This window comes from Ranitomeya variabilis, chromosome 2 (genome assembly GCF_051348905.1).
Source record: "Ranitomeya variabilis isolate aRanVar5 chromosome 2, aRanVar5.hap1, whole genome shotgun sequence".
Taxonomy (NCBI): domain Eukaryota; kingdom Metazoa; phylum Chordata; class Amphibia; order Anura; family Dendrobatidae; genus Ranitomeya; species Ranitomeya variabilis.
Genome location: NC_135233.1, coordinates 377738952 through 377766270, shown reverse-complemented (window position 1 = coordinate 377766270; position 27319 = coordinate 377738952). Strand labels below are relative to the sequence as shown.

General features: G+C 50.6%; 1 protein-coding gene across 4 annotated transcripts; it reads right to left on the bottom strand.

Moving 5' to 3' along the window:
• Nucleotides 1-7953: 7953 nt before the first annotated feature.
• Nucleotides 7954-27082, bottom strand: EHMT2 (euchromatic histone lysine methyltransferase 2). 4 transcript variants are annotated; one of them, XM_077286073.1, is made up of 28 exons: nucleotides 26878-27082; nucleotides 20286-20358; nucleotides 19957-20079; nucleotides 19659-19855; nucleotides 19495-19576; nucleotides 19088-19158; nucleotides 17450-17599; nucleotides 17316-17378; nucleotides 17123-17231; nucleotides 16897-16995; nucleotides 16541-16686; nucleotides 15613-15756; nucleotides 15156-15376; nucleotides 14893-15075; nucleotides 14703-14815; nucleotides 13801-13907; nucleotides 13598-13720; nucleotides 13117-13218; nucleotides 12901-13005; nucleotides 12637-12791; nucleotides 12070-12237; nucleotides 11190-11334; nucleotides 11031-11108; nucleotides 10822-10937; nucleotides 10059-10145; nucleotides 9330-9408; nucleotides 8624-8799; nucleotides 7954-8339 (listed from the first exon to the last, which is right to left on the bottom strand). In XM_077286073.1, exons 1-28 carry the CDS (start codon nucleotides 26896-26898, stop codon nucleotides 8159-8161), a joined length of 3417 nt encoding a protein of 1138 aa, XP_077142188.1. In that variant the 5' UTR covers nucleotides 26899-27082; the 3' UTR covers nucleotides 7954-8158. The 4 variants fall into 4 exon arrangements, with proteins under 4 accessions (XP_077142188.1, XP_077142187.1, XP_077142191.1 ...); XM_077286072.1 differs by lacking the exon at nucleotides 26878-27082 and adding an exon at nucleotides 26675-26746; XM_077286076.1 differs by lacking the exon at nucleotides 16897-16995.
• Between the last annotated feature and the right edge of the window lie 237 nt (nucleotides 27083-27319).

The window sequence follows — 27319 nt, the reverse complement described above, 5'->3', positions numbered from 1 at the left end:
CCCACCCCTACTTCAAGGATAGAAACATAGGTCCACCCCCACTGCCTGTAGACACAAAGCTCCGCCCCTACTTCCTCTATAGAAAGGCCCATCCCTACTTCCTGTATAGAAACATAGGTCCACCCCCACTTCCTGTAGACACAAAGCCCTGCCCCTACTTCCTGTATAAAAACAAAGACCCATCCCCACTTCCTGTAGACACAAAGCCCCACCCCTACTTCAAGGATAGAAACATAGGTCCACCCCCACTGCCTGTAGACACAAAGCTCCGCCCCTACTTCCTCTATAGAAAGGCCCATCCCTACTTCTTGTTGACACAAAGCCCCTCCCCTCCTAAGCAAAGGCCCACACCCACTTCATGTAAAAATCCCCACTTCCTAGAAAAAAAGGCCCATCCCCACTTCATATAAAAACAAAGGCCCACCCCTACTCCTGTAGACACAAAGCCTCACCCCTTTTTTAGAAACAAAGGTCCACCCCCACTTCCTAAACACACAAAACCCTGCCCCTAATTCCTGGATAGGAACAAAGGCTTACTCCTACTTCCTGGAGACACAAAGCCCTTTAAAGACAAAGACCCGTCCCTTCTTCCCGTATAGAAAAAATACACCCACCCCTACTTCTTGTAGATACAAAACCCCACCCCCACTTCCTGTAGACACAAAGGCCCGCCCTCACTTCCTGTAGACACAAAACCCCACCCCCACTTCCTGTAGACACAAAACCCCACCCCCACTTCCTGTAGACACAAAGGCCCGCCCTCACTTCCTGTAGACACAAAACCACACCCCCACTTCCTGTAGACACAAAACCCCACCCCCACTTCCTGTAGACACAAAGGCCCGCCCTCACTTCCTGTAGACACAAAACCACACCCCCACTTCCTGTAGACACAAAACCCAACCCCCACTTCCTGTAGACAAAAAGGCCCGCCCACACTTCATAGACAGACATAAAGACGACAGTCGATCATCTGAGCACAGTGGCAGCTCAGATACAGTCTCTCAGATGCAAATCTGGGGTAGAAAAAGTTAAATAAAATGCTCTTAGAAGGAGTCTCTATTTAGAGTGAAACACGTACACATGTAGGATGCAGAGCCACGTACACATGTAGGATGCAGAGCCACGTACACATGTAGGATGCAGAGCCACGTACACATGTAGGATGCAGAGCCTGCAGTGATATTCCCGTGTACACATGTAGGATGCAGAGCCACGTGCACATGTAGGATGCAGAGCCACGTACACATGTAGGATGCAGAGCCACGTACACATGTAGGATGCAGAGCCACGTACACATGTAGGATGCAGAGCCACGTACACATGTAGGATGCAGAGCCACGTACACATGTAGGATGCAGAGCCTGCAGTGATATTCCCGTGTACACATGTAGGATGCAGAGCCACGTACACATGTAGGATGCAGAGCCACGTACACATGTAGGATGCAGAATCACGTACACATGTAAGATGCAGAGCCTGCAGTGATATTCCCGTGTACACATGTAGGATGCAGAGCCACGTACACATGTAGGATGCAGAGCCACGTACACATGTAGGATGCAGAGCCCGCTGTGATATTCCCGTGTACACATGTAGGATGCAGAGCCCGCGGTGATATTCCCGTGTACACATGTAGGATGCAGAGCCCGCGGTGATATTCCCGTGTACACATGTAGGATGCAGAGCCCGCGGTGATATTCCCGTGTACACATGTAGGATGCAGAGCCCGCGGTGATATTCCCGTGTACAGATGTAGGATGCAGAGCTCGCTGTGATATTCCCGTGTACAAATGTAGGATGCAGAGCCCGCAGTGATATTCCCGTATACACATGTAGGATACAGAACCACGTACACATGTAGGACGCAGAGCCTGCGGTGATATTCCCGTGTACACATGTAGGATGCAGAGCCCGCAGTGATATTCCCATGTACAGATGTAGGATGCAGAGCCCGCGGTGATATTTCTGTGTACACATGTAGGATGCAGAGCCTGCGGTGATATTCCCGTGTACAAATGTAGGATGCAGAGCTCGCTGTGATATTCCCGTGTACAAATGTAGGATGCAGAGCTCGCTGTGATATTCCCGTGTACACATGTAGGATGCAGAGCCACGTACATGCAGCGCCCCAGAGTCCTGGTCGTTGCAGTACTGTGGCTCCGCCACTATGGGGAGCCATGGTGCGTCCGATGGCACTGAAGGAGTTCATCTGATCAGGTATCACAGACACCAATACATTTCATAGCCGGGCCTCCGGGGGGAGCTAAGGCTGCTATTCATTAGGCCACTCCCCACCATAGTGGGTAAACCGGGGGTCAGGCAGGAAGTTAGATCAGAAAGCTGACTGGATTGGACGAAGCAACACCTAGTGGCAGCGGGTGTTGTGGAGGAAGAGACAGTAGGGTCTCTGTCAGGGGTGGGATCCTGACAGAGGCTTGGCATTGGAAAGAACATAACGGGTCCGCGCCAGCTCCGGGAAGCGGCGGGGCCCAAGAAAGGACTAGAAGCGAGATAGATTGTGCTGAGTGAGAAACGAGATCAAGCGATAGGAGAATTCCAGTAGGAGTCGTGCTGTAAGACCGGAGCAACACCCTACTGAGGCGCACTACCGGTGGCCGGAACGCCGAGGGAGTATTATAACATTCAGCTTCAAGCAATACTCTAAACAGCGGCAGGACAGTCAGTTTAAGGCGGGCTGTCTAACACATATCACCTATGAAGTCTTGGGAGGCAATTGCGGGAGAGGGGCGTCTCTAGGGTCCCGGAAGAACTCCAGGCCTACCCGACAAACGGGTGCCGTTCTAACCGTAACATCAGGAAGGGACGGACGATTAGAAGAACATCATTTAATCGAGTTGTGAGGGAACTTAAGAAACAGACACAACAGTTGTGGGGTACTTTCCGTAAGCACAGCAGGGAAGGACTACAACACATAGCGCTAAGAAGGAAGGCACCGATTTCCACCTGTGAAGTGAACTCTGGAGGTGCCATTGGACCGGCCGGACTTGCGCAGCCTGGTGAACCGTATTCTGGACTGAGGACCCAGAGATCTCCAGTAAAGAGGTAAAGAGACTGCAACCTGGTGTCCTCGTTATTTACCGCGACCTGCACCCCACAACTGCACCGTTACAACACTACTTATTTCACCGGACGTCCCCCACTGACGGACAGGGCCACGGACCGGGTCTAGCCACCGTGACAACCCCAAGACTGAGACCTAGAGGCCCGGCTCCGGGTACCCCTCGGCCCTGCGGCGGTGTGGGGGCGCTCCAACTTGGCGTCACGAACAGGATCTACTTAAGCCTGAAGAATCAGGTCATGTGTGCCTTGGAACTGTGATTTGTTGTGCTTGAACTGTGCTTTATTGCAAAGACTATGCTGCGCCATTTGCCGCCAAAAGTTCCCGCCAAAAACCGCCGCCATTGCTACGCCAGAGAGAGAGGGGGGCGTGCCATGGGAGGAGACTACCAAAGTGGCGCCAGAAATGGTGATCGCCCCCTGCGCCTCTTGTTGCAAAGCGATGACCTGCCTCAAAGCAGAGAACCGCCCCCGACTTGCGATGGCGGAAACGAGGTGGAGGACCTCGACCTTGGAGAAATGGCAGAGTCAGATACATGCCTTGCCCTCGAATGCCGGACAGCGACGGTGAACAGCGGGGGCCCGAACAACGGCGAGGTGAACCCGGTTTGCCCCCATCCATCAGAGAGGGACCCGCGTCCGCCGCAGCGGGAGGACCTGAGTTCCTCGGAGCCGGTGGCGGAGCTGAGCCTACCTATCCCGATCTCGGAACTAGCCGAAGAAGAGCTATGGGGAGCGGAGCCGTATCCGGAGACTGCCGGGGAGGAGCCGCGGTCCGGACTGCGGCCGACTCCAGCGTCCTCGTTAATGGAACGGACCGACATCGGTGGAATCACATCAGACGCAGGTATAGAAAGCGTCCCTGCTCCCCCGACCGATCCCGATCCTGCGATCGATCCCCGCCCCCACAATAACCGTTTCCTCTTTGCGGGGCTAGGGGTATTGTCCCCCGGCGCAACGGGGAGGTTGATACCTTTGCCACCGACCCAGACGGGGGAGTTCGTAGATGTGAGCCCGGAGGGAGTTATCCTCCGGTGGGAGGCCCCTCGAATTGGACTGGATGGAGTCCGGCGAGAAGGTCACACCATTGCCGTGCTGAATTGGGAACAATATAAGCGGTACTTGATCCTACAATGGAAAGACTGGAAAGAAAGGGAACAAACTACCGCTGCATCAGCCGTGGACCAAGGGCTGAAGCCTGCACGGTCGGGAGGTGTCCACCATCAGCTGATGTTTGGCAACCTCCCACGGCCACCTGAGTAAGAATAAACCTCGATACCATGAATCTGTAAATAGTTACTGTTCCACTACTTTGTTGCTATACCCGTAAAGGGTTAACTCTTAAAGGGATCCCTTTGTTTACCTGGGATCCTTGTTGTTTGTTTATGTTCTTCAAGTTTGCACAAGATTGAAAGAACTGCAGTAATCATGGACCGTGCATGATACAAACTTTTCCCTGTATATAGTTTGCACCTTATTAAAGGTGCTCCCTACTGGTTTTTACTTAAACAAGGACTCTTTGCGAAGATACCGTACTGGAACCTTTGATAAGTATGGACTGGTAGCTTGAGAAGATGTGCTACCTCACAGAGACTTGGTCCTCTCTTAAAGGGGATGTTCATTTGTTGCGCTTCGATAGTAATATTGCTTAAGATGAGTAGCAATAATGTCTTGACCAAAGGAAATAATGATAATGTTTATATGAGAAAAGTTATATGTGTTTAACTGGTTAAATGTGAAGAAATATTGGTAATGTTCTCTGAAAGAAAAAGTAAAAGGAAGAAATTAGAAAGTTTAATGTTGTGAAAAGAAGATAGTTGATAACGTTGATACGAAAAGGGGGGGGATAGAAGGTAAACCCTGCGTTCCCCATCGAAAGTTAGTAATGTGTTACTAAGGACAGAAAGTGAACCCGTAAGGGTTAGTGGGTGAGTCCTTATAGGAGCCAAGTAGAGCCGGCTCAGTGTTCTCAAACTGAAAGAAAGGTTATGTTCTATACTGTGTATAGTAGTTGAAAAGGCAGTAGGCCCTGGCCGAACGGGGCGGTCCTGTAATAGAAAGGAGAGGCAGTAGGTCTGGTGCCGATAGGACAGGCGGTCCTGCAGATCCAAAGTAGGAGAATGAAAAGTTAAAATACCTTGTAATGTGATTATAGGAAGGTCTTTAGCGGACTAAGAGTGTATGTCCTTAAAGGCAAAGTTAAATTATTGTTCAATAATGTTTGCACTTAGTAGAATACCCGGTTTGGTAAGAAAAGCTAATTATAGCATGTTGCTATGATATTTTTGCCATGTTTGTAACGTTTAAGTGTCCTTACCTCCCATAAAGGGAAGCCTGTTCAAATATGCTTATTGTTACTACACTCAACAAAATTGTATGTCTTTTTGCTAACTTGTATTGTTGTTTTCTTCCCAGTCCCGGAGTACTGTGTTTAACCAGGGGGGAGTGCAGCGCCCCAGATTCCTGGTCGTTGCAGTACTGTGGCTCCGCCACTATGGGGAGCCATGGTGCGTCCGATGGCACTGAAGGAGTTCATCTGATCAGGTATCACAGACACCAATACATTTCACAGCAGGGCCTCCGGGGGGAGCTAAGGCTGCTATTCATTAGGCCACTCCCCACCATAGTGGGTAAACCGGGGGTCAGGCAGGAAGTTAGATCAGAAAGCTGACTGGATTGGACGAAGCAACACCTAGTGGCAGCGGGTGTTGTGGAGGAAGAGACAGTAGGGTCTCTGTCAGGGGTGGGATCCTGACAGAGGCTTGGCATTGGAAAGAACGTAACGGGTCCGCGCCAGCTCCGGGAAGCGGCGGGGCCCAAGAAAGGACTAGAAGCGAGATAGATTGTGCTGAGTGAGAAACGAGATCAAGCGATAGGAGAATTCCAGTAGGGGTCGTGCTGTAAGACCGGAGCAACACCCTACTGAGGCGCACTACCGGTGGCCGGAACGCCGAGGGAGTATTATAACATTCAGCTTCAAGCAATACTCTAAACAGCGGCAGGACAGTCAGTTTAAGGCGGGCTGTCTAACACATATCACCTATGAAGTCTTGGGAGGCAATTGCGGGAGAGGGGCGTCTCTAGGGTCCCGGAAGAACTCCAGGCCTACCCGACAAACGGGTGCCGTTCTAACCGTAACATCAGGAAGGGATGGATGATTAGAAGAACATCATTTAATCGAGTTGTGAGGGAACTTAAGAAACAGACACAACAGTTGTGGGGTACTTTCCGTAAGCACAGCAGGGAAGGACTACAACACATAGCGCTAAGAAGAAAGGCACCGATTTCCACCTGTGAAGTGAACTCTGGAGGTGCCATTGGACCGGCCGGACTTGCGCAGCCTGGTGAACCGTATTCTGGACTGAGGACCCAGAGATCTCCAGTAAAGAGGTAAAGAGACTGCAACCTGGTGTCCTCGTTATTTACCGCGACCTGCACCCCACAACTGCACCGTTACAACACCACTTATTGCACCGGACGTCCCCCACTGACAGACAGGGCCACGGACCGGGTCTAGCTACCGTGACAACCCCAGAACTGAGACTCAGAGGCCCAGCTCCGGGTACCCCTCGGCCCTGCGGCGGTGTGGGGGCGCTCCATACACATGTAGGATGCAGAGCCACGGACACATGTAGGATGCAGAGCCACGGACACATGTAGGATGCAGAGCCACGGACACATGTAGGATGCAGAGCCACGGACACATGTAGGATGCAGAGCCACGGACACATGTAGGATGCAGAGCCACGGACACATGTAGGATGCAGAGCCACGGACACATGTAGGATGCAGAGCCACGGACACATGTAGGATGCAGAGCCTGCAGTGATATTCCCGTGTACACATGTAGGATGCAGAGCCACGTACACATGTAGGATGCAGAGCCACGTACACATGTAGGATGCAGAGCCACGTACACATGTAGGATGCAGAGCCACGTACACATGTAGGATGCAGAGCCACGTACACATGTAAGATGCAGAGCCTGCAGTGATATTCCCGTGTACACATGTAGGATGCAGAGCCACGTACACATGTAGGATGCAGAGCCACGTACACATGTAGGATGCAGAGCCCGCTGTGATATTCCCGTGTACACATGTAGGATGCAGAGCCCGCGGTGATATTCCCGTGTACACATGTAGGATGCAGAGCCCGCGGTGATATTCCCGTGTACACATGTAGGATGCAGAGCCCGCGGTGATATTCCCGTGTACACATGTAGGATGCAGAGCCCGCAGTGATATTCCCGTGTACACATGTAGGATGCAGAGCTCGCTGTGATATTCCCGTGTACAAATGTAGGATGCAGAGCCCGCAGTGATATTCCTGTGTACAAATGTAGGATGCAGAGCCTGCAGTGATATTCCCGTATACACATGTAGGATACAGAACCACGTACACATGTAGGATGCAGAGCCTGCGGTGATATTCCCGTGTACACATGTAGGATGCAGAGCCCGCGGTGATATTCCCGTGTACAGATGTAGGATGCAGAGCCCGCGGTGATATTTTTGTGTACACATGTAGGATGCAGAGCCCGCGGTGATATTCCCGTGTACACATGTAGGATGCAGAGCACAAGGTGATATTCCCGTGTACACATGTAGGATGCAGAGCCCGCGGTGATATTCCTGTGTACACATGTAGGATGCAGAGCCCACGCTCCTTACTCAACTGTAGCGGATGCAATAATCGCTGCTGAAAGAAACATTTCCTACCTACTCACCGTCTACTTTATTTCACAACTGAAGAGAATCTAAACTGATAGAAAAGACTGATGCGGAAGAGCGCTCTGCAAACAACACAGCAGACTGCTCTGCACACAACACGGCAATCACAAAAGAGCATTACATGGCGCATACCATCCTATATATAAAAAAGTCAACATCTTTATTGTACTCATGAGGTTGGACGATTTACAAGACAATGATCGGCAGGAGAATGGCGAGCAGAGAAAAGCTCTGCATGATGATGACTTTACCCTGGGACAGGACAGTGGTGAACGGTGTGATGCTCTGCAGGATCTCTGACGTCTGCAGGGTAACTTCCTCTAGGCTCTGATAAGCAGTCTAACCTATAAGACAGTCTGAGGAGGCGCAGCCGCAGAGACGGGCACCGAGTCGGGAACCTCAATCCGAGCGAGGCGGCTCTGCTCCAGGGCGATGGCTTCTGCCGAGTGCTTGCACCTCTCCGAGCCGCACTGACACGTGAAGTATTTGCTCTTGATGTCCCAGAAACGGTCGCCATAATCAAACCTGGAGAAGGAAGATAGAAGAAGAAAACAGAGTGCCAGGGGTTATTAACAGAGGGCGACTTGCAGAGCGGGGAGGTCTGCCTCCGACACACCGAGGCTAACTGGTGTAGCTCCATGTCTGCAGGAGATTTTGTTTTTCCACCTCCTGGTGACAGCGGGAATAGCCAAAGATATCAGCGGACACCAGCCGCCGACTCAGGTACCATACATGTACAGCGGAGATCTCCAAGGGGCTGAGAAAAAGGAATAACCCAAATTACATGTAATCTGTCACTTTCCGCTTACCCCAGCTCCTCTCCGGCACGGATTTCTCTTCCGCTGAAAAATGCAATCCGGGGAAAGCGCAGATCCTGGTGGGACATGAAAACTCGCACAGGGATCAGGTTGGGCTCACACAGGTGGTTGATGAAGCGGCTGACATTACCATAGTACCGGGCGTCTATGCAGTACACCTCCCCGTCCTGAGAAAGAAGAGCGAGGGGGTCAGCGCTGACGGCAGACGTGGCGCACCACCGGTGACAGGATAACCATCATACACCTTATTTAAGGCACAAGGTCCCAGAATCCCCAGACGTGTGATCCCCTCCCTCCACCTACATGACAGAGTGGGAACAGAGTAGGGATATACAGGTACCTGACCACCCGTGCCCCCTGTAATGTACATGTATGGTTACAATATATGTATATATATGTGTATGTATATATATGTGTATGTATATATATGTATGTATATATATATATGTGTGTGTGTGTGTGTGTGTGTGTGTGTGTGTGTGTGTGTGTGTGTGTGTGTGTGTGTGTGTGTGTGTGTGTGTATGTATGTATGTATGTATGTATGTATGTATGTATATATATATATATATATATATATATATATATATATATATATATATATATATATATATATATATATATATATGTGAATCAGCGCTGCCAAGACCTAAACATCTATGGAAAAGACAGCGGGGTCTTCTACGTCTAGGGCTCTAACCTTGTTATCCAGGTCGAAGAGATAGGAATCGTCTTCTCTCACATCAGCTTCTGCATCAGAGATCAGCTCCCCCACGTATCTGCAGGTGGAAGAAGAGAAGGGGCTATAGCGCAGAGAGAAAGGGAGCAGAATCATGAGGGCAGCTCTGGAGTGTAATCCAGGATCAGTGCTGGAAATATAACTGCATTTACAAATGGAAACGGAATCAGAAAAGAAAAACGATGCTTTAAATTAAAGGGATTATCTAGCGTCTCGCTTCTGCCGAAAGAAACTGCTGAACCTGTGACCAACACGTATCCATGTCTCATGCACCTGTCTGATTAGGATACCTGCAGGCGGCCGAGGCCACGAGGTTCACAATCCACAAGGTCCGCCGTCCCCGACGCCGCAGGGTCCCCAGCCTCCGACGCCGCAGGGTCCCCAGCCTCCGACGCCGCAGGGTCCCCAGACCCAGAAGACACAAGGTCCGCAGCGCCCGAGGTCACAAGGTCCACAGTACCCCAGACATAAGATAACCCCCTTAAGTTGTGGGGAGTCCACAATTTTTTTCTGACATTTTTCAGCTTTAGTTGTGCCTAGAGGATTTGTGTATCGACCAATGCGGCAGCCTCTGCTAAACTGTGCCCTAAACTGTAAATCCTCATCCACGGTGCTTAGTAAAAGCAGAATAATAAAGGAGCTTCACCATCCAGGACTCTGGGATTCCTACATTATAAGCCGGATACTCACTCGCAGATGAAGGATCCCTGGGGAATGGTCTGCAGCGCTCGCACTCCCCAGCCCATCTTCGCTGTACGATACAGCTGCAGCCGGACCCTGGAAAGGAAATCTGGGTTATTTCATTGTCACATTTCCGTAAATATAAAGGAAGAATGACCCCTATAAATTTTCCAACCTTTAATTGACAGGGATTCATTTTTTTAAAATAAAAAGTGGGAACAAGTTATCACCAATCCACAGCGCTAATCACAGAGACATCAATCAGCAAAATAAGAAAATTCTGCCCTGAGGCGGTGGCTGGGTTCATTCACTATGGTTTGTGCAGTGCAGGCCCCTCAGCTGGGGTCAGTGGCTGGATCCCCCCGATTTAGTGAGTAGGTGATGACTTGTTCCTACCGAAACACCCCTTTAAGCAGCAAGACAACACTGTAACCTCCATTAATCTAGAAGACGTTTTCTCTGGGGGTATATAATTCTCACTGGCTATAGAGAAATAGTCCAACAATTTTATGTGTGCAGGATCCTTACGAATCTCGCATGGTTGGTCATGTCCAGTTTAAGCATGCCCGATCCTTTTCTCGTCATACACAAGGGGGTGTTCCACGTGTGTGGTCAGCATTATGACACATTGATATAAAGAGTTTGCCCCTCTTAGGACAATGTACCTTACAGGGTCATATGAGCCCCCTTAAGAGGCACCATCATCTGGGACCCCCTATTAGTTAGACCATTGACCAGTGGCTCCGGGCACTGCCGTGTAGTGGTCACTTACTTGATGCCGCTCTGCACCACTCGGTTCTTGCACGTCTGCCAGCACGCACACGCCTGGTTACATTCAAAGATCAGAGGAGGCTCGATCTTGTTAAATTCCTGCAGCAGACGACCATCCTACGGAGAAAGAGGAGAGGACGTCAGGAGATGAAGCCCGACAGCGAGAACAAGTTGGAGGAGATGTGAGGAGCGGAATAGAAACCCTCTCACCTTATCGTACCAGCAGCGGATACTCAGCTGTCCGCAGAGGCAATTACTGGATGAACAGTCGTCCTGGCAGCTGCAGTTCTGTCCACACACAAATAATAGTGAGCAGGAGAAATGGCGCCCGACGCAGAAGACAAGACAGGAACGTGGAGACGTCGCTACCTGCAGGTGAGTTATGTTGCGGTCGATACTCATGGCCGACGTCTCACAGTTCTCCGACACATACTTGTAGTCATCCGGCGTAAGTTCTTCATCCACTCCGTTCACACATGGAATGGGGACTCGTTCGTATCCGTGAGCGATATCCCTAAAAGAACAGAATACGGAGAACTTAGAGTGGCGGCGCCATCATTCAAGACAGCGGTTTAAGGCCCCCCAAGTCGTTCAATATTGAAACAGGACGTCTTATTGATTGATAGACAGCTACCCGCTATGTTAGACTGAGCTGGCGGTCAATCAACATGATGCCGTCGACAGAGCAGAGCGGAAGAGAAGGAACTACTATGTCAAAGTGACGTCACAGGAAGCAGAAGAACTGACGGCAGGAGTGGTCCGTGACTGCTCTGAGCCGGGAGACATCATCACAGGGCAGAACAGGCAGGTAGATAAATTATCTCGCAATAAGTGCTTAGAAGGAAGCCCCCAGATAATCCCTTTAAGTGTATTTCTAAATGTCAGCTTCCCGGTCTCACCAGCGTACACCCATGCTTTTCCTGTGTCCCGTAATGATGTGCCCAACAATACAATTTTAAGTCTGGCAGAAGCAATTGTAAAATAATTTTTAAGAAAAGAAACACGTTGGGCGCTGGAAAGTTAGAAAAAGTCCTCATCTCCGCTGCTAAACTTCATTAGTGGAATCTCAAGGTAACAGAAAATCAGGAGGGTGAAATGAATCACAGCAGCTTGTACAAATCCGAAATCCGTGTGCTTGTCGCCAAATCAGAACACACTTTAAGCAAAAAAAATAAATAAATCTTCAGACTATTCTGCAAGGTGTGAATTTCCCCCTACGGCGGCTTCATGTCCAGGTTCACTCCCTTACTTGCTAATGATCCTCTCGGTCCGCACGGCTCTGTTGAGGATCCCTTGCCGGATCTTACGATTGAGCTGTAGAGCGTACCAGACGTCCGTGTGCTCCAGGGTTAGGTCGCCCGGTGTGTCGCCTTCATTGTTCCGAACCTCCGTGTCGGCTCCTCGAGACAGGAACAGGCTGGAGAGCGACAACGTGCATCAATATACATGTTACTAAAAGCCCTACATACAGTATATCATATACACCAGGAAAGGATCCACAGGGATCATCCTTTATAGCCTCCGTCGAGGTGGAATAAGTTAAGTGTAATGTTTTCAACGGTATTGGAAAGCAAAAATGGCCGCTGCAATAAAAAAAAAAAATACCATGCACAATGGTGCCCGGTATAGCTCACATCAGAGGTGATACTTTCCAGGGAAGGCAACCATGAGGTGCTCAGAGAGTGAGTACCACCTCCTATTGAAGTCACGCACCGTCAGGATTTAGCTAAAAGAAGTGACCACTCCAAGCAAATGCTGACGCTGTCCGTAGACTTTCCCGGGCCAGTGCTGTATGAGCAGCAGAGACGTCTCTTACTTTACGCAGTGGATGTAGCCTTCACGAGCTGATATGTGCAGTGGCGTATCCCCGTGGAAGTTTACTGCATGCAGGTCGCACTGCGCATTCAGCAAAACCTCCGCAATCTCCGCGCTGCCAGTGAAGGACGCCCAGTGTAGGCAGATGTTTTTCTCCTGTCACGGGGACAAAATAAAATCCCTCAAAAGATTTAGTAATTGGTCCTAGCAAGAGACACTGTGACAGCTGGACCTGAATGAGGGGGGTAACAGGTCGGGTACTCACATTGTCCTGCAAAGTAACATCAGCCCCTCTTGTCAGCAACGTACGGATGACGTCAATGTGCTTGTGCTCCGCAGCCCAGATGATGGGTGTCCAGCCACCGTTATCCTAAAAATACATCACAGCATTAAAAATGAGGTCTTGTATGATTGCACCAACATGTGCAGATACATATATTATATATTACACCCAGACAGATATATGGACTGACACGCTCACCTGGGCATTTACATTGACCTGTCCTGTTGAAAGCAGGAAACACAGCATCTCTAGATTTCCACTTTTGGCCGCGTGGTGAAGGCAGGTAGAGCCGTCCTCCTCCTGAGAAATGAGATAATGTCAGGGGGTAAGTCTACACTGCCGAGATCCCCCATCTATTATCACATATTACAGAACTGATGATTGGGAAAATGCAAAAAGAGCGCCACCTAGTGCTCTGATCTTACAAGAATATCAATTCATAAAGTGATAAATATCTGATAGTTGAAGGTTAAAGATCCCCCTCCTTTCTTTTCATCGAGTAGGAGTGAGCAGGATAATGTGATCGGCACGAGCAAAGCTGCTCCATTCATGTGTAAGGGACTCACAGGCATAGTCCAGTCTAGCACCCGGCTACATCCAACAGTCCCAGGCATTGAGACGAGCGGCAATGGTCATCCCAGACCCCAGTGAAGATAACAGTGCGGATGTGCGGCCTCACCTGATGGTACACACAAGCTCCACACTGGACCAAATATTTGGCCACCTCCAGATGATTATTGACAACGGCTTCTAGTAGAGGGGTACGAAGAACCTTGTCGGTGGCGTTGAAGTTGGCGCCCGCCTGCATGGGAGAATACGGCGGTGTAAACATTATATCCACAGACACAGGTATATACAGATACACAGACTGCAATGCTCCACCTGTATGAGGATGTGACACAGCTCCGTGCTTCCTCTCTGGGCCGCAGCATGGAGGGCACTTCTCTTTAATTGCTGATCATTTAGGAAACTGGAGTCTTGGTTATCCACTAAAGGAAGATGAGAATAATGGGGAAGACATGGACGTGTGTGTGTGAGAGAAGGTCTCTAATCTGTAGCTACAGAAAAAAAACCATCTCAAAATATGCAAATAATGACAAAGGATGTAGAGGATGGCATAAATTGAAGGGGTTGTCTCTTTTTTTTTATTTTCCCTCCTTATCGGCAGGTACCTGTCCTTCGACCATCTCTCCTGGCAGTGATTTTCCCGCTTCTTGTGATGTCACATCGACAGAGCAGTTCCTTCTTTTCCACCTTGCTCTGTGGATGTTGATTGACAGCCGATCTCAGCCTAAGACAGCGGTGAACTGGCTTTAAATCAATATGGCATCAGGAGGTGCAGAGCGGAAGAGGAGGAACTGCTCTGTAGACTTGACGTCAGAGAAAGATGGAGAATGAGCGGCAGGTGCGGAGCGGTCCTGGGAGAGAACGTCACAGGGCAGCACAGTCGGGTAAGTTAGCGAGTAAGTGCTGGATAAGTGTGGAGCCAAAATAAAGAATAAGTCTTAGACATCCTCGTTAAAGGGGTCTCTTCTGTCCGCATAGTAAATGTAGAGGACTTAATAGGTGGCATAGACAATTATATATAAATGCATGAGCCGGGTAAGACATCTTTGGTGGCAGCTTATCTCCAAGAGAATCACCTGTCGGGGAAATGTCTGGTGACCCCCATTACATATCAGATGGTTACGTGGTCCCACCAAAAATGAGTGAGTTCAGGCTATAGTCTGATGTGTATGGAGGTCAGACGACTACAGTGGTGTATAGAGGGGGTGGGTACTCACTCAGCATGAGCAGGACTTTCTGCAGCTCCCCACCCTTGACACTAAGGTAGAGCTGCCTGGAGTTGTAGCGGATCTTCTTTCTGCTTCTTCCTTCTCTTTTTTGCTGGTTCAAACTGGAAAACCAAGAGAATTGATACATATACAGTCCGGGAAAGGGGGACAAAATCACGTAAAAAGACAAATGCCCTACTTGTCAGTTTCTTGGGACATCAATGCTTTCTGTAGGGCTTCTCGGGCAGGACCAGATGGCAGACCAGCAGCACTGAGAGCCGCACCAGACGGAAGGAGAACAGAGGGGCCTTCAGCGCCTCCATTGAGAGATGGATCATCGAGAAGTGAACGTTTGCCGTCACCTACGCCGCTCATCCGTGCGCTAAAGTAGAAAGAGACAAGTCATAAAACGATAAAAGCATCAACATTATGCACAATCTAGATAGAGGGACGCCAGCCCACCTGGGCTGTGTGGTGTCTGCCCGGCCTGGACCGCTGCTGTCATGAGGAGGTGGGGCAGGAACGGGCACGGGGGTATCCGCTTTTGCTATGGTGATCTGCTCCACTTCTGTTGCGTCCTCTCCGCAGTGAGGACAGAAAATGATGCCATTTATAGGGGAGACGCAGGACTTGTGAAAGCGATGATTGATCCGGAAATCAGGATGGCATTCCAGGAACGAGCCCTGCAGATCGGGTGGAAGACAATCATTAGACACACTTAAGCCGGACCTGAACCCACTCCCTTATCTATAGCAAGCCCCCCAAATATCACACGTCAATTATATGGTGCCCCCGCAGGCTCCAGGGCACAGGGAAACCACAAGATCTCTCTGTCCCCCTCATAGTTACACTCCTGGTTACAATGCCAGGCGCAGAGCACAGATTTCCCTGGATCTTCAGGCATATGATGGGCACGTACGCTGGTGCAGAAATATCCACATCCGGGGCAGCAGTGATGCTTCACCATTCTGGCACGGTGGCTTTCACAAAGGACCATGAGAGGCACTCGGCTGGAAGGACGCATGGTCTCTCGCTTGGTGATGGGGGTGTTACAGCCGCTCAGCTAAAATTAAAAAGATAAAAATGACGTCACTTTACTCCATGCAATCATCTACACAATGAAGATCCGTGCATTTACTGTCCGTACAGAGATGACGGGACGGCTGTAGTCGGAGGCAGACAATCTGAACCAAATGCTGCAGATTTCACTGTGGAAATGCTGAGACTTTGCATCAAAGGGTGAAATCTGCAAGGTAATACTGACCGCTGAATTTATTCTGCGGATTTTCTTTGCTGCATTAAGTTCTAATTTATTATGCTGTCACTGTACAAAGCAGCACATTTTTTTTGTAGCCGGCTGGGTGTATGCCCACTGTATACATTCCCTAAAGGGTTTGTCCTAAATCTGCCATCCTGAAGCCTCCTGGGAATGGAGGGGGTAGTTGAACTCCTGAAGATTAACAGTTCAGAGCCAGGGCATGCATAAATCACGGGACTGATCTGTTCGCTCTCCCATGCTGCCTGCCTGGATCCATTCAGTTTCCGTGCAGTGCTCACAAGCTCTATAACAAAAGCTGGTAAGCGCTGTGGTCCTCGCCTAGGAGACCTCCAAGACTGCAGACACCCAGGAAGTAAACCACAGAACTTAACTTCCATCTGCTCTTCAGAAATGAGGGGACTTTTGTCTATTTGTACAAGCACTTTACTATTTTACCCATGTATATAGATGCGACCGCCCCCTCTGCATTTCCGTACAGACTGCAGGCGAGGAGAGATTGCACTTACTGATCACATTGTTTGCAAATGCCATTATCCAATCCTTCTCACAAGTCCACCGCTTCTCCTACCTCTCCATCCACACTCTCGGTGGCCATACACATGTTATTGGCTTGCTCGCAGACTCGCTCCACGCTAGGAGCCTCCATACGACAACTGCACAGGGGAAGTTCTTCGAATCGCTCGGTGTCCATGGAGCTGGACTCATTGCAAACACCTAAAAAACAAAACAAAACCCCACCACGTAAGGAAGGAAGCGCATGCAGTCATGCAGCCATAGCGTGAGGGGCAGAGGCAAACAACAGCCATGGGATCTTTAGTGAGGGGAAAAAGCACAAGGGTTGGCTTGGAAAAGATGGTGTGAATAGAGCATAAGGTGAGGGCGCACAATGCCGGCATGCACAGCGGACACTGGGGGACGAGTTACCTGTGTGATTGGGAGACAGAGTCCCCTCACTAGGCAGATCCAGGGATCCTAGCGGCACCTCTGTGTACTCACTGTGTGATCCCCCTACAGTACTAGCAGCTACAAGAGGAGGGTAGAAGGTAAGGCGACAGCTCTGTGGCGACCAAGGTACAAATCATCCTAACATATCATCAGAACCATCACGCCGTCCCGTCCTGCATCCACCCGCCATGTCCTCATCACTCACCTGCTCCAGGCTTCTCTCTCTCCCGCCTCTTCCTTTTCCGTGTGGGTTTCAGCCAGGCCTTGTCCATCTTCCACTTCTTTTTTCCCTTCTTTTTCAGGCTGCTGGTGCTCTGGAAGGACCGATAATGATTCAATATCGGCGGACACAGTAACTGGGGGCATACGGCGTCTAGGAAGCCAATGGATCCACTCACCCTTTCTGACTGGTTTCCAGATCCTTCTTCCTCTTCCTCATCATCCTCATCATCGTATTCCTCCTGACATTAGACAATGGAGTCAGTTCCTAGATAATTGCACGTTCTACTAAGGGTCTAAGGTCTCTATCTACCTTACTGTCGCTATCTCCTTGGTCCTCCATAGACATGCTGTCATAGAAAAGGCTGAACTCTGTGCCCACATCTGGCTCCCAGTCCTCACCCTCCATACCATCAGGGTCCCGGGAGGATCCTGGAGCCGCTGAGGAGGGTATTGAAGGCCCCTGGGAGAAAAGTAAAATTACATAATAAATCTAAAATGGTCCAAAATTGCACGTCACAATTTTACAACATATCTTGATCGGGGGTTACAGTTTTCTGATACGTAACTCCAGAGCCTGTACTGTCCATCCGTCACAGGCCCTAGTGTTCAATGGTAAAGTTCCAACAGTGAGCTTAGTGGTGGGTGGAACGTGGTGGAGTGAAGGGGACGCATCATCCGGAGCCCCCATCAATCAGAGTTGTCTCTCTTGCAGTAGGTGGAGATGTTTAATTCCTATGATGCTTCTTATACATTGCACACACATAGTTACATAGTTAGTAAGGCCGAAAAAAGACATTTGTCCATCCAGTTCAGCCTATATTCCATCATAATAAATCCCCAGATCTACGTCCTTCTACAGAACCTAATAATTGTATGATACAATATTGTTCTGCTCCAGGAAGATATCCAGGCAAACATAAGAGATTCCGTCACACCTGTCTATGAGCACAAGCTCAAAAGCAGAAGCATACAGGACATTATACAGCAGTACTGAGCAGTGTAGCTGTGATTCCAGCTCTGAGTTGAGACATATACTAGAAAGTAGCAGAAAACTATACAGCACTGAGCAGTGTAGCTGTGATTCCAGGTCTGATCTTAAATTAGACTTGTACAAGAAAGCAACAGAATATTATACAGCAGCACTGAGCAGTATAGCTCTGTTTGCAGCTTTAAGAAGAGATGAAACGGCAACGTGCAGGACATCATATAGCAGCATTGAACCGTGTAACTGTGATTCCAGCTATGAGATGGCATAACACACATACTATAAAGCTATAAAAGTATGCGGTACATTATACAGCAGCAATGAGCAGTGTAGCTATGAATCCAGCTCTGAGATGACCTAAAACACATACTATTAAGCAGCAGCAGTATGCAGGACATTATACAAAATTACTGAGCAGTGTAGTTGTGAATCAATCACTGCTGAGATAAAACCTGTACTAGAAAGCAGCAAATTATACAGCATTACTGAGCATTGTAGCTGTGATCCTAGCTGAGATGTGGCAAGACACACTAGAAAGTAGCAGCAGCATGCAGGACATTATACAGCAGTACTAAGCTCTGTGATTCCAGCTCTAAGATGAGATAAAACATGTACTGGAAAGTAGTAACATGAAACACATTACACAGCAGTACTGAGCATTGTGGCTGTGAATCTAACACTTGGGGGGAGAAAAACCACTTAGTAAAGAGCTGCACCCCAACAGACTTCAATGGGCAGTTGAACCCGATTCAGGACTTTGAGTAAGACACATTTTAGCAGCATGTCTGAGGGAACCACGCGATCAAAAGGAGAGGAGAGGGGAAGAAGCGGCTCATAAGTGGGGGAAGAAGCATCATTTTCTAATAATATATATGGCAACATTTTTTAAATTCGCTTTTACTACTGAATTATGTGAAAAAAGTGATGTCACCATTTCCCACCCAACGCTTTACGGGCACTGACCTGAGGATCCTTGGCCATGGCAGCGAGTGTGTGAGCATTATGTAAGGCGCTGGTTCTTTTCTGAGTAGAATCTGAAAAAAATAGAAGATCTAATGTGTGACAAGGACATAACCTGCAGGGCGGCATGTCTCCAGTACTGGGACCTTCCACACTGGGTAGATCCACTGAGGATACTGGTGTGCGGTGGGAAGGACCATGAAACCCCTCCTCACATGTAAAGCGCCATGGAATAAATGGCGCTATAATAAATAATAATAATAATAATGCTCCATCATGTGGATTTCTTGTAGCTCCGGCTTGATATTCTCCAGTCCAGAGGATCCGGCCGGTGATCTCTACCACACGTGTGGATTAGGACATGGCATACCCTTGTGCTGCTCCTTTCCCGGAATTATCTTGGACCGTACCTGGGCTGTTTCTATTTCCCATAGCGTCCTTCCTCATCATCTGCTTCATTCCATCTGTAAAGAACATTCCTTCTCTCGACATCTACAAGACATCGGTAAATGGTCATATAGACATGGACTCCAAAAGTCCGCAGCCGGACGCAGCAGCGGGGTGAGACACTCACATGTCCGGCCCGGGGGATGGTCTTTCTTGCACGATGTATCTTGTTCACCCCGTCCCGGTTAATATTCAGCAGTCGCATTGCCAATGTTTGCGAGGTGTGAGGCGTCTTCCCAGCTCCGGTAAGAGACATCTTGGCTCTGCTGGAGACTGGGGAAGACGTCAAAGATGGAGGTGTTGGGAAGGACTTGGATGCATGACCTGTCAAGAAGAAAAAGAGCAGAATGTACCTATGTACCCCACGCCAGGTGCTGCCGCAGGTCTATAGCGATGAGGATGTCCCAGAGGAGGTGGCATCGTACCTGACAGACCTCGAACCGGAGGAGAAAAGTTCAAGTTCTCCTTCTCAGTCTCCACAGCATCGTCCTCCTCACTCGGCAGGACGCCCAGACACGAATCCTTTTTCACTTCAGTAACACCATCACCTAAGTAGAAAAGAGTCCATAAAAATGACCAGAGCGGAGTGTAAAGGGGGCTGGCTGACTGCTTATTCCAGTAGTCAAGCCAGGCCCCTTGTGTCTACACATTGGTGGTAGGGTTTAATGAAGTAATACCTTTATTGTATAAAAAAAAAAATCCATAAAGAGGATATAAAGTGGTGAATCATCGGCCCATTGCCCCTCACACTTACCCCTGCTGGAAGGCAGTCCCAAGGCATCTTTCTCATGAGGGGCATCTCGCTCAGACTCTCTTGCCGGCAGCGTCTGAACGGAGGAGAAGAGTATAAACCTCAGTGATGGTTACAGGTGTGATAGTCACAGATCCGCACTGATCCCAGCAATAGAGGGGTCACAGGCACTCAGGGATTTTAGGCTACACACTCTGAGATTTCAGATGAGCCCCACTGACTTTAACCGTACCCCCGAACCACCCTGGGATGCCATAGCACATGGCACTAAGCTGGTCGTTCCTGTGAAGCCTCATACTGGTAAACAGCCGTGATGGTGGGGACACAGAAGTGTTATACGGCCGAGAGCAAACAAGTCAGACGGCGGCAAAGGATGCATCAATATCACACAGGAGGGGGTCCGACCCTCACTTATCAGCCAGAGATAATGAGGGGGTCGAACCCTGTCATATCTGGTGTTGAGCAGCTCCGTGGCAGAACTGGTTTTTACAAAGGAAGAGGAGATCCCATTGTGAGCACAATACAATGATCCTGGGTAATGGGCTGCCAGAGTGGACATGGGGCCTAATAAAAGAGGAGCTGGTCTGCGGGGTACAGAGCCTAATAAATGAAGAGCTGGTCTGCGGGGGTGCAGGGGCCTAATAAATGAAGAGCTGGTCTGCGGGGGGGTGGGGGTCTAATAAATGAAGAGCTGGTCTGCGGGGGTGCAGGGACCTAAAAAATGAAGAGCTGGTCTGCGGGGTACAAGGGCCTATAAAAGAGGAGCTGGTCTGCGGGGTGCAGGGGCCTAATAAATGAAGAGCTGGTCTGTGGGGGTGCTGGGGCCTAATAAATGAAGAGCTGGTCTGCGGGGGGGGTCAGGGGCCTAATAAATGAAGAGCTGGTCTGCGGGGTACAAGGGCCTATAAAAGAGGAGCTGGTCTGCGGGGTGCAGGGGCCTAATAAATGAAGAGCTGGTCTGTGGGGGTGCTGGGGCCTAATAAATGAAGAGCTGGTCTGCGGGGGGGGGGGGGGGGGGGTACAGGGGCCTGATAAATGAAGAGCTGGTCTGCGGGGGTGCTGGGGCCTAATAAATGAAGAGCTGGTCTGCGGGGGGGGTCGGGGGCCTAATAAATGAAAAGCTGGTCTGCGGGGTACAGGGGCCTATGAAAGAGGAGCTGGTCTGCGGGGCCTAATAAAAAAGGAGCTGGTCTGCGGGGTGCAGGGGCCTAATAAAAGAGGAGCTGGTCTGCGGGGTGCAGGGGCCTAATAAATGAAGAGCTGGTCTGCGGGGGTGCAGGGGCCTAATAAATGAAGAGCTGGTCTGCGGGGGTGCAGGTGCCTAATAAATGAAGAGCTGGTCTGCGGGGGTGCAGGTGCCTAATAAATGAAGAGCTGGTCTGCGGGAGCCTAATAAATAAAGAGCTGGTCTGCGGGAGGGTTTCAGGGGCCTAATAAATGAAGAGCTGGTCTGCGGGGGCGCAGGGACCTAAAAAATAAAGAGCTGGTCTGCGGGGTACAAGGGCCTATAAAAGAGGAGCTGGTCTGCGGGGTGCAGGGGCCTAATAAATGAAGAGCTGGTCTGTGGGGGTGCTGGGGCCTAATAAATGAAGAGCTGGTCTGTGGAGTGGGGGGTCAAGGGTCTAATAAATGAAGAGCTGGTCTGCGGGGTACAGGGGCCTATGAAAGAGGAGCTGGTCTGCGGGGTACAGGGGCCTATGAAAGAGGAGCTGGTCTGCGGGGTACAGGGGCCTGATAAATGAAGAGCTGGTCTGCGGGGGTGCTGGGGCCTAATAAATGAAGAGCTGGTCTGCGGGGGGGGGTGGGGGTCTAATAAATGAAGAGCTGGTCTGCGGGGGCGCAGGGACCTAAAAAATGAAGAGCTGGTCTGCGGGGTACAAGGGCCTATAAAAGAGGAGCTGGTCTGCGGGGTGCAGGGGCCTAATAAATGAAGAGCTGGTCTGTGGGGGTGCTGGGGCCTAATAAATGAAGAGCTGGTCTGCGGGGGGGGGGGGGGTCAGGGGCCTAATAAATGAAGAGCTGGTCTGCGGGGTACAGGGGCCTATGAAAGAGGAGCTGGTCTGCGGGGTACAGGGGCCTGATAAATGAAGAGCTGGTCTGCGGGGGTGCTGGGGCCTAATAAATGAAGAGCAGGTCTGCGGGGGGGGGGGGGGGGGGTCAGGGGCCTAATAAATGAAAAGCTGGTCTGCGGGGTACAGGGGCCTATGAAAGAGGAGCTGGTCTGCGGGGCCTAATAAAAAAGGAGCTGGTCTGCGGGGTGCAGGGGCCTAATAAAAGAGGAGCTGGTCTGCGGGGTGCAGGGGCCTAATAAATGAAGAGCTGGTCTGCGGGGTGCAGGGGCCTAATAAATGAAGAGCTGGTCTGCGGGGGTGCAGGTGCCTAATAAATGAAGAGCTGGTCTGCGGGGGTGCAGGTGCCTAATAAATGAAGAGCTGGTCTGCGGGGTGCAGGGGCCTAATAAATGAAGAGCTGGTCTGCGGGGGTGCAGGTGCCTAATAAATGAAGAGCTGGTCTGCGGGGGTGCAGGGGCCTAATAAATGACGAGCTGGTCTGCGGGGTGCAGGGGCCTAATAAATGAAGAGCTGGTCTGCGGGGGTGCAGGTGCCTAATAAATGAAGAGCTGGTCTGCGGGGGTGCAGGTGCCTAATAAATGAAGAGCTGGTCTGCGGGAGCCTAATAAATAAAGAGCTGGTCTGCGGGAGGGTTTCAGGGGCCTAATAAATGAAGAGCTGGTCCGCGGGGGCGCAGGGACCTAAAAAATGAAGAGCTGGTCTGCGGGGTACAAGGGCCTATAAAAGAGGAGCTGGTCTGCGGGGTGCAGGGGCCTAATAAATGAAGAGCTGGTCTGTGGGGGTGCTGGGGCCTAATAAATGAAGAGCTGGTCTGCGGGGTGGGGGGTCAAGGGTCTAATAAATGAAGAGCTGGTCTGCGGGGTACAGGGGCCTATGAAAGAGGAGCTGGTCTGCGGGGTACAGGGGCCTATGAAAGAGGAGCTGGTCTGCGGGGTACAGGGGCCTATGAAAGAGGAGCTGGTCTGCTGGGTACAGGGGCCTGATAAATGAAGAGCTGGTCTGCGGGGGTGCAGGGACCTAATAAATGAAGAGCTGGTCTGTGGGGGTGCTGGGGCCTAATAAATGAAGAGCTGGTCTGCAGGGGGGGGTGCAGGGGCCTAATAAAAAAGGAGCTGGTCTGCGGGGTACAGGGGCCTAATAAATGAAGAGCTGGTCTGCGGGGTGCAGGGGCCTAATAAATGAAGAGCTGGTCTGCGGGGTGCAGGGGCCTAATAAATGAAGAGCTTGTCTGTGGGGTACAGAGCCTAATAAATGAAGAGCTGGTCTGCGGGGGTGCAGGGGCCTAATAAATGAAGAGCTGGTCTGCGGGGTGCAGGGGCCTAATAAATGAAGAGCTGGTCTGCGGGGGCGCAGGGGCTAATAAATGAAGAGCTGGTCTGCGGCAGGGGGTGCAGAGGCCTAATAAATGAAGAGCTGGTCTGCGGGGTGCAGGGGCCTAATAAATGAAGAGCTGGTCTGCGGGGGCGCAGGGGCTAATAAATGAGGAGCTGGTCTGCGGGGGCGCAGGGGCCTAATAAATGAAGAGCTGGTCTGCGGGGGCGCAGGGGCTTAATAAATGAAGAGCTGGTCTGCGGGGTGCAGGGGCCTAATAAATGAAGAGCTGGTCTGCGGGGGCGCAGGGACCTAATAAATGAAGAGCAGGTCTGCGGGGGCACAGGGGCCTAATAAATGAAGAGCTGGTCTGCGGGGGTACGGGGCTTAATAAATGAAGAGCTGGTCTGCGGGGGTGCAGGTGCCTAATAACTGAAGAGCTGGTCTGCGGGGGTGCAGGTGCCTAATAAATGAAGAGCTGGTCTGCGGGAGCCTAATAAATAAAGAGCTGGTCTGCGGGAGGGTTTCAGGGGCCTAATAAATGAAGAGCTGCTCTGTGGGGACACAGGGGCCTAATAAAGGAAGAGCTGGTCTGCGGGGGCGCAGGGGCCTAATAAATGAAGAGCTGGTCTGGGGGAGGGGGTGCAGAGGCCTAATAAATGAAGAGCTGGTCTGCGGGGTACAGGGGACTAATAAAAGAGAAGCTGGTCTGTGGGGAGCAGGGGAATAATAAAAGCCTCTATGCCTACTATGGAAACTAGAGGTCGGACCCGCTAAGCTGCCGGTCAGTAACACGCGGAGGGGTGCAGGGGTATGAGGCTGCCGTCACACTAGAAGTATTTGGTCAGTATTTTACATCAGTATTTGTAAGCCAAAACCAGGAGTGGAACAATTAGAGGAAAAGTGTAATAGAAATATATGCACCACTTCTGCATTTATCACCCACTCTTGGTTTTGGCTTACAAATACTGATGTAAAATACTGACCAAATACCGCTAGTGTGACGGCAGCCTTACAATGTATAGTAAGAGCGATAGAAGGAAATCTGTCACCAGCAGGATTCAGAGCCTGGCGATGTCACTGATGCCAGATATTCTTTCCTCTGAAGCACTCTGCGTGTTTCTGAAAAAAGTTTAAAAGTCTGGTGGAGGGCCGCAGACAGCTCTGACACATCCGGCGTGGTTTCTCCCCGCCCAGCACCAGGTGATTGACACGTCTCTCCCCTATGTACATGCATGCCAGAGACCTGTCAATCAACTGGAGCGGGGCACAGAAAAGTTGGCCGGGGACTGCAGTGGCTGACTAATCAGGTTTCTGCCTATAGTCCCCTACTCTGGCCTACACTCGGCTGCTAATGACTTTGGCAGCGGCAAGTTTCCTTAAAGAAATAAAAAAAAAAAAACCTTCACATTCCCTGCTGGGACTATTGCTGAATAAAAAAAAAAAAATATATAGAAAATACTAATTTCTCTTAAAAAAAATCTTTTAATACAGGAAAAAAAATATAGAAATATACACAAGTCATTGTTAACGAGCTCTACGATACAATGTGCACAATTAAACCAGCAAAGAGGACAAAAAAAACCCAAGGGCTTGTTCACACCTGGTATTGGTGCACTATTTCTTATGGATGAGAAAAATGCAGAGTTTTACAGCAGCAGCAAAGTGAGCTGTGATTGATCTTATTGCATTTATTGCTCTGCACTTTTTTCAGCGCATCGTGTCAATTCTTTCAGCATTTTTACTGTGTTTTCCCACTGACATCAATGTGTCTGCACAGCAAAACAAAAATAAAATCAAAGCTGCGAGTTTTATAAGTGAAGGGCATCTGGGATTTTCTGGCGATTGCATTTTTTTCCTGTGGGAAAAGATTTGGTACTAACAAAAACTGTAAGTCCTCCACAGGAACACCGACCCTCCTGCAGCTGAAGTGTAAAAAATAATTACAGAAAAACAAATTATCTACAAGTAGGAGATAAAACCCCTCTGATGTGGGCCTAGCGTGGGGCTGGGCTGTACAGCTGACTGTGGTGGGATTGGCTACACTGGCTGACTGCAACGGCTGATTGTGGGGGGTGGATGGGTGAGCTGTACAGCTTATATAGGAGGGTCTGCACAGGATTGCGGGGAGTCAGGCAGAACAGATGATGGTGGGGGCTAGGCTGTTCAGCTGATGGTCTGCACCGGCTGATTGTGGGGGGGTCTGCACTGGGTGATTGCAGGGGGCTGGGCGGCTGATGTCAGGGGGTCTACACCGGGTGATTGTGGGGGGCCAGGTTGTACGGGTGATGTCGGGGGGGGGGGGGGGTTTGCACCAGGTGATTGTGGAGGTCGGGTTGTACGGGTGATGTCGGGGGGTCTGCACTGGGTGAATGTGGGGGGCCAAGCAGTACAGATGATGTTGGGGGGTCTACGCCGGCTGATTGCAGGGGGCCGGGTTGTTCGGCTGATGGCCGAGGGTCTGCACAGGCTGATTGCAGGGAGTTGGGCAGAACAGATGATGGTGGGGGGCTGGGCTGTACGGCTGATGGCCTGCACCGGCTGATTCTGGGGGGCCGGGCTGTGCAGCTGGTCTCGTCGGAGGGTCTGCACAGGCTGACTGCGGGGGGCCGGGCTGTGCAGCTGGTCTCGTCGGAGGGTCTGCACAGGCTGATTGCGGGGGGGGCGAGCTGTACGGCTGATGTCGGGGGGTCTGCACAGGCTGATTGGCTGTACGGCTGATTGTGGGGGGCTGTACCTTTCTCCCACTATGGGCCGTGAGCTGCTGGGTGTCGCTTTCTTTCCGCTTGCTGTCAGTGAATAGACACAATCTCGCAGTTAGAGGGCGGCAGTGACGCTGCAGCAGCACAGAATGGAGTCTGGACAACACTGTAACAAACCCTCAGCAGTGAAGTACTGTCACTCCTACAAATGCTGGCCCATTCACTGACAGCAAGCACAACTCCCCCTTCTCCCCATACGTGATTAGAGCTGTTGCAGGAGTACAACACTCAGCAAACCTGCCAGGACCTGCTGGGAGTTGTAGTTCCACACTAGCTGCCGCTCAGCCACAACCTGTTGCTCCATTCTCCTTCTCCCCTTTGTCTGGGTCTCCCCCACAGTGTCTCCCAGTCACTCCTCACCACCCCTGCCTCCATTTCCCAGCACTGCCCCCAGCTCCGCTCCTCTCCAGCCGCCCGGCGCCCTCACTACTCCCCTTATGTATATCTCACTCTTTCTCCCGCCGCCTCCATGGCTCCTCAGCGCACACCAGCACTTCCTGTCTGGCCACTGACGTCACATCCGGCGCTCCTCTCCACTGATTGGCTGGGCCAAGCTCCAGAGGGTGTGTGTGAATGTTACACAGCTATCCTGTCCTTGATTGGCCTTTCCGTCGCCATGGAGAAATACGTTCTGTCGACTGTTCTCTGATTGGACGACGTGTCCGCCCCTCTAGTCCTATTGTAAACATTTTTTGCGCGTCAAGGATCACGTGATCGACAACTGATTGGCTGGGATTCATCCAAGCCTCGATGTCACCTGTGGGTCGTTTTCTTAAAACGGCGATGCCATATGTTTGTTAGAGGCTCCATGTGCAGCAGAAATTAGAACCTGCAGAGCATTGTGTGTAGTCAGGGCGGTCAGTGTGTAGTAAGGGCAGTCAGTGTGTAGTGA

What these genes read in the sequence shown, in the direction of transcription:
- EHMT2 (XM_077286072.1), bottom strand. Translation starts at nt 26,731, where the DNA reads ATGGAGCAACAGGTTGTGGCTGAGCGGCAGCTAGTGTGGAACTACAAC. An exon ending in GGGACTGCCTTCCAGCAGGG is followed by an intron (nt 20,080 to 20,285) that starts GTAAGTGTGAGG and finishes TTTTCTACTTAG; the next exon opens with GTGATGGTGTTACTGAAGTG. An exon ending in CGTGCCGGAGAGGAGCTGGG is followed by an intron (nt 8,340 to 8,623) that starts GTAAGCGGAAAG and finishes TTCCTTCTCCAG; the next exon opens with GTTTGATTATGGCGACCGTT.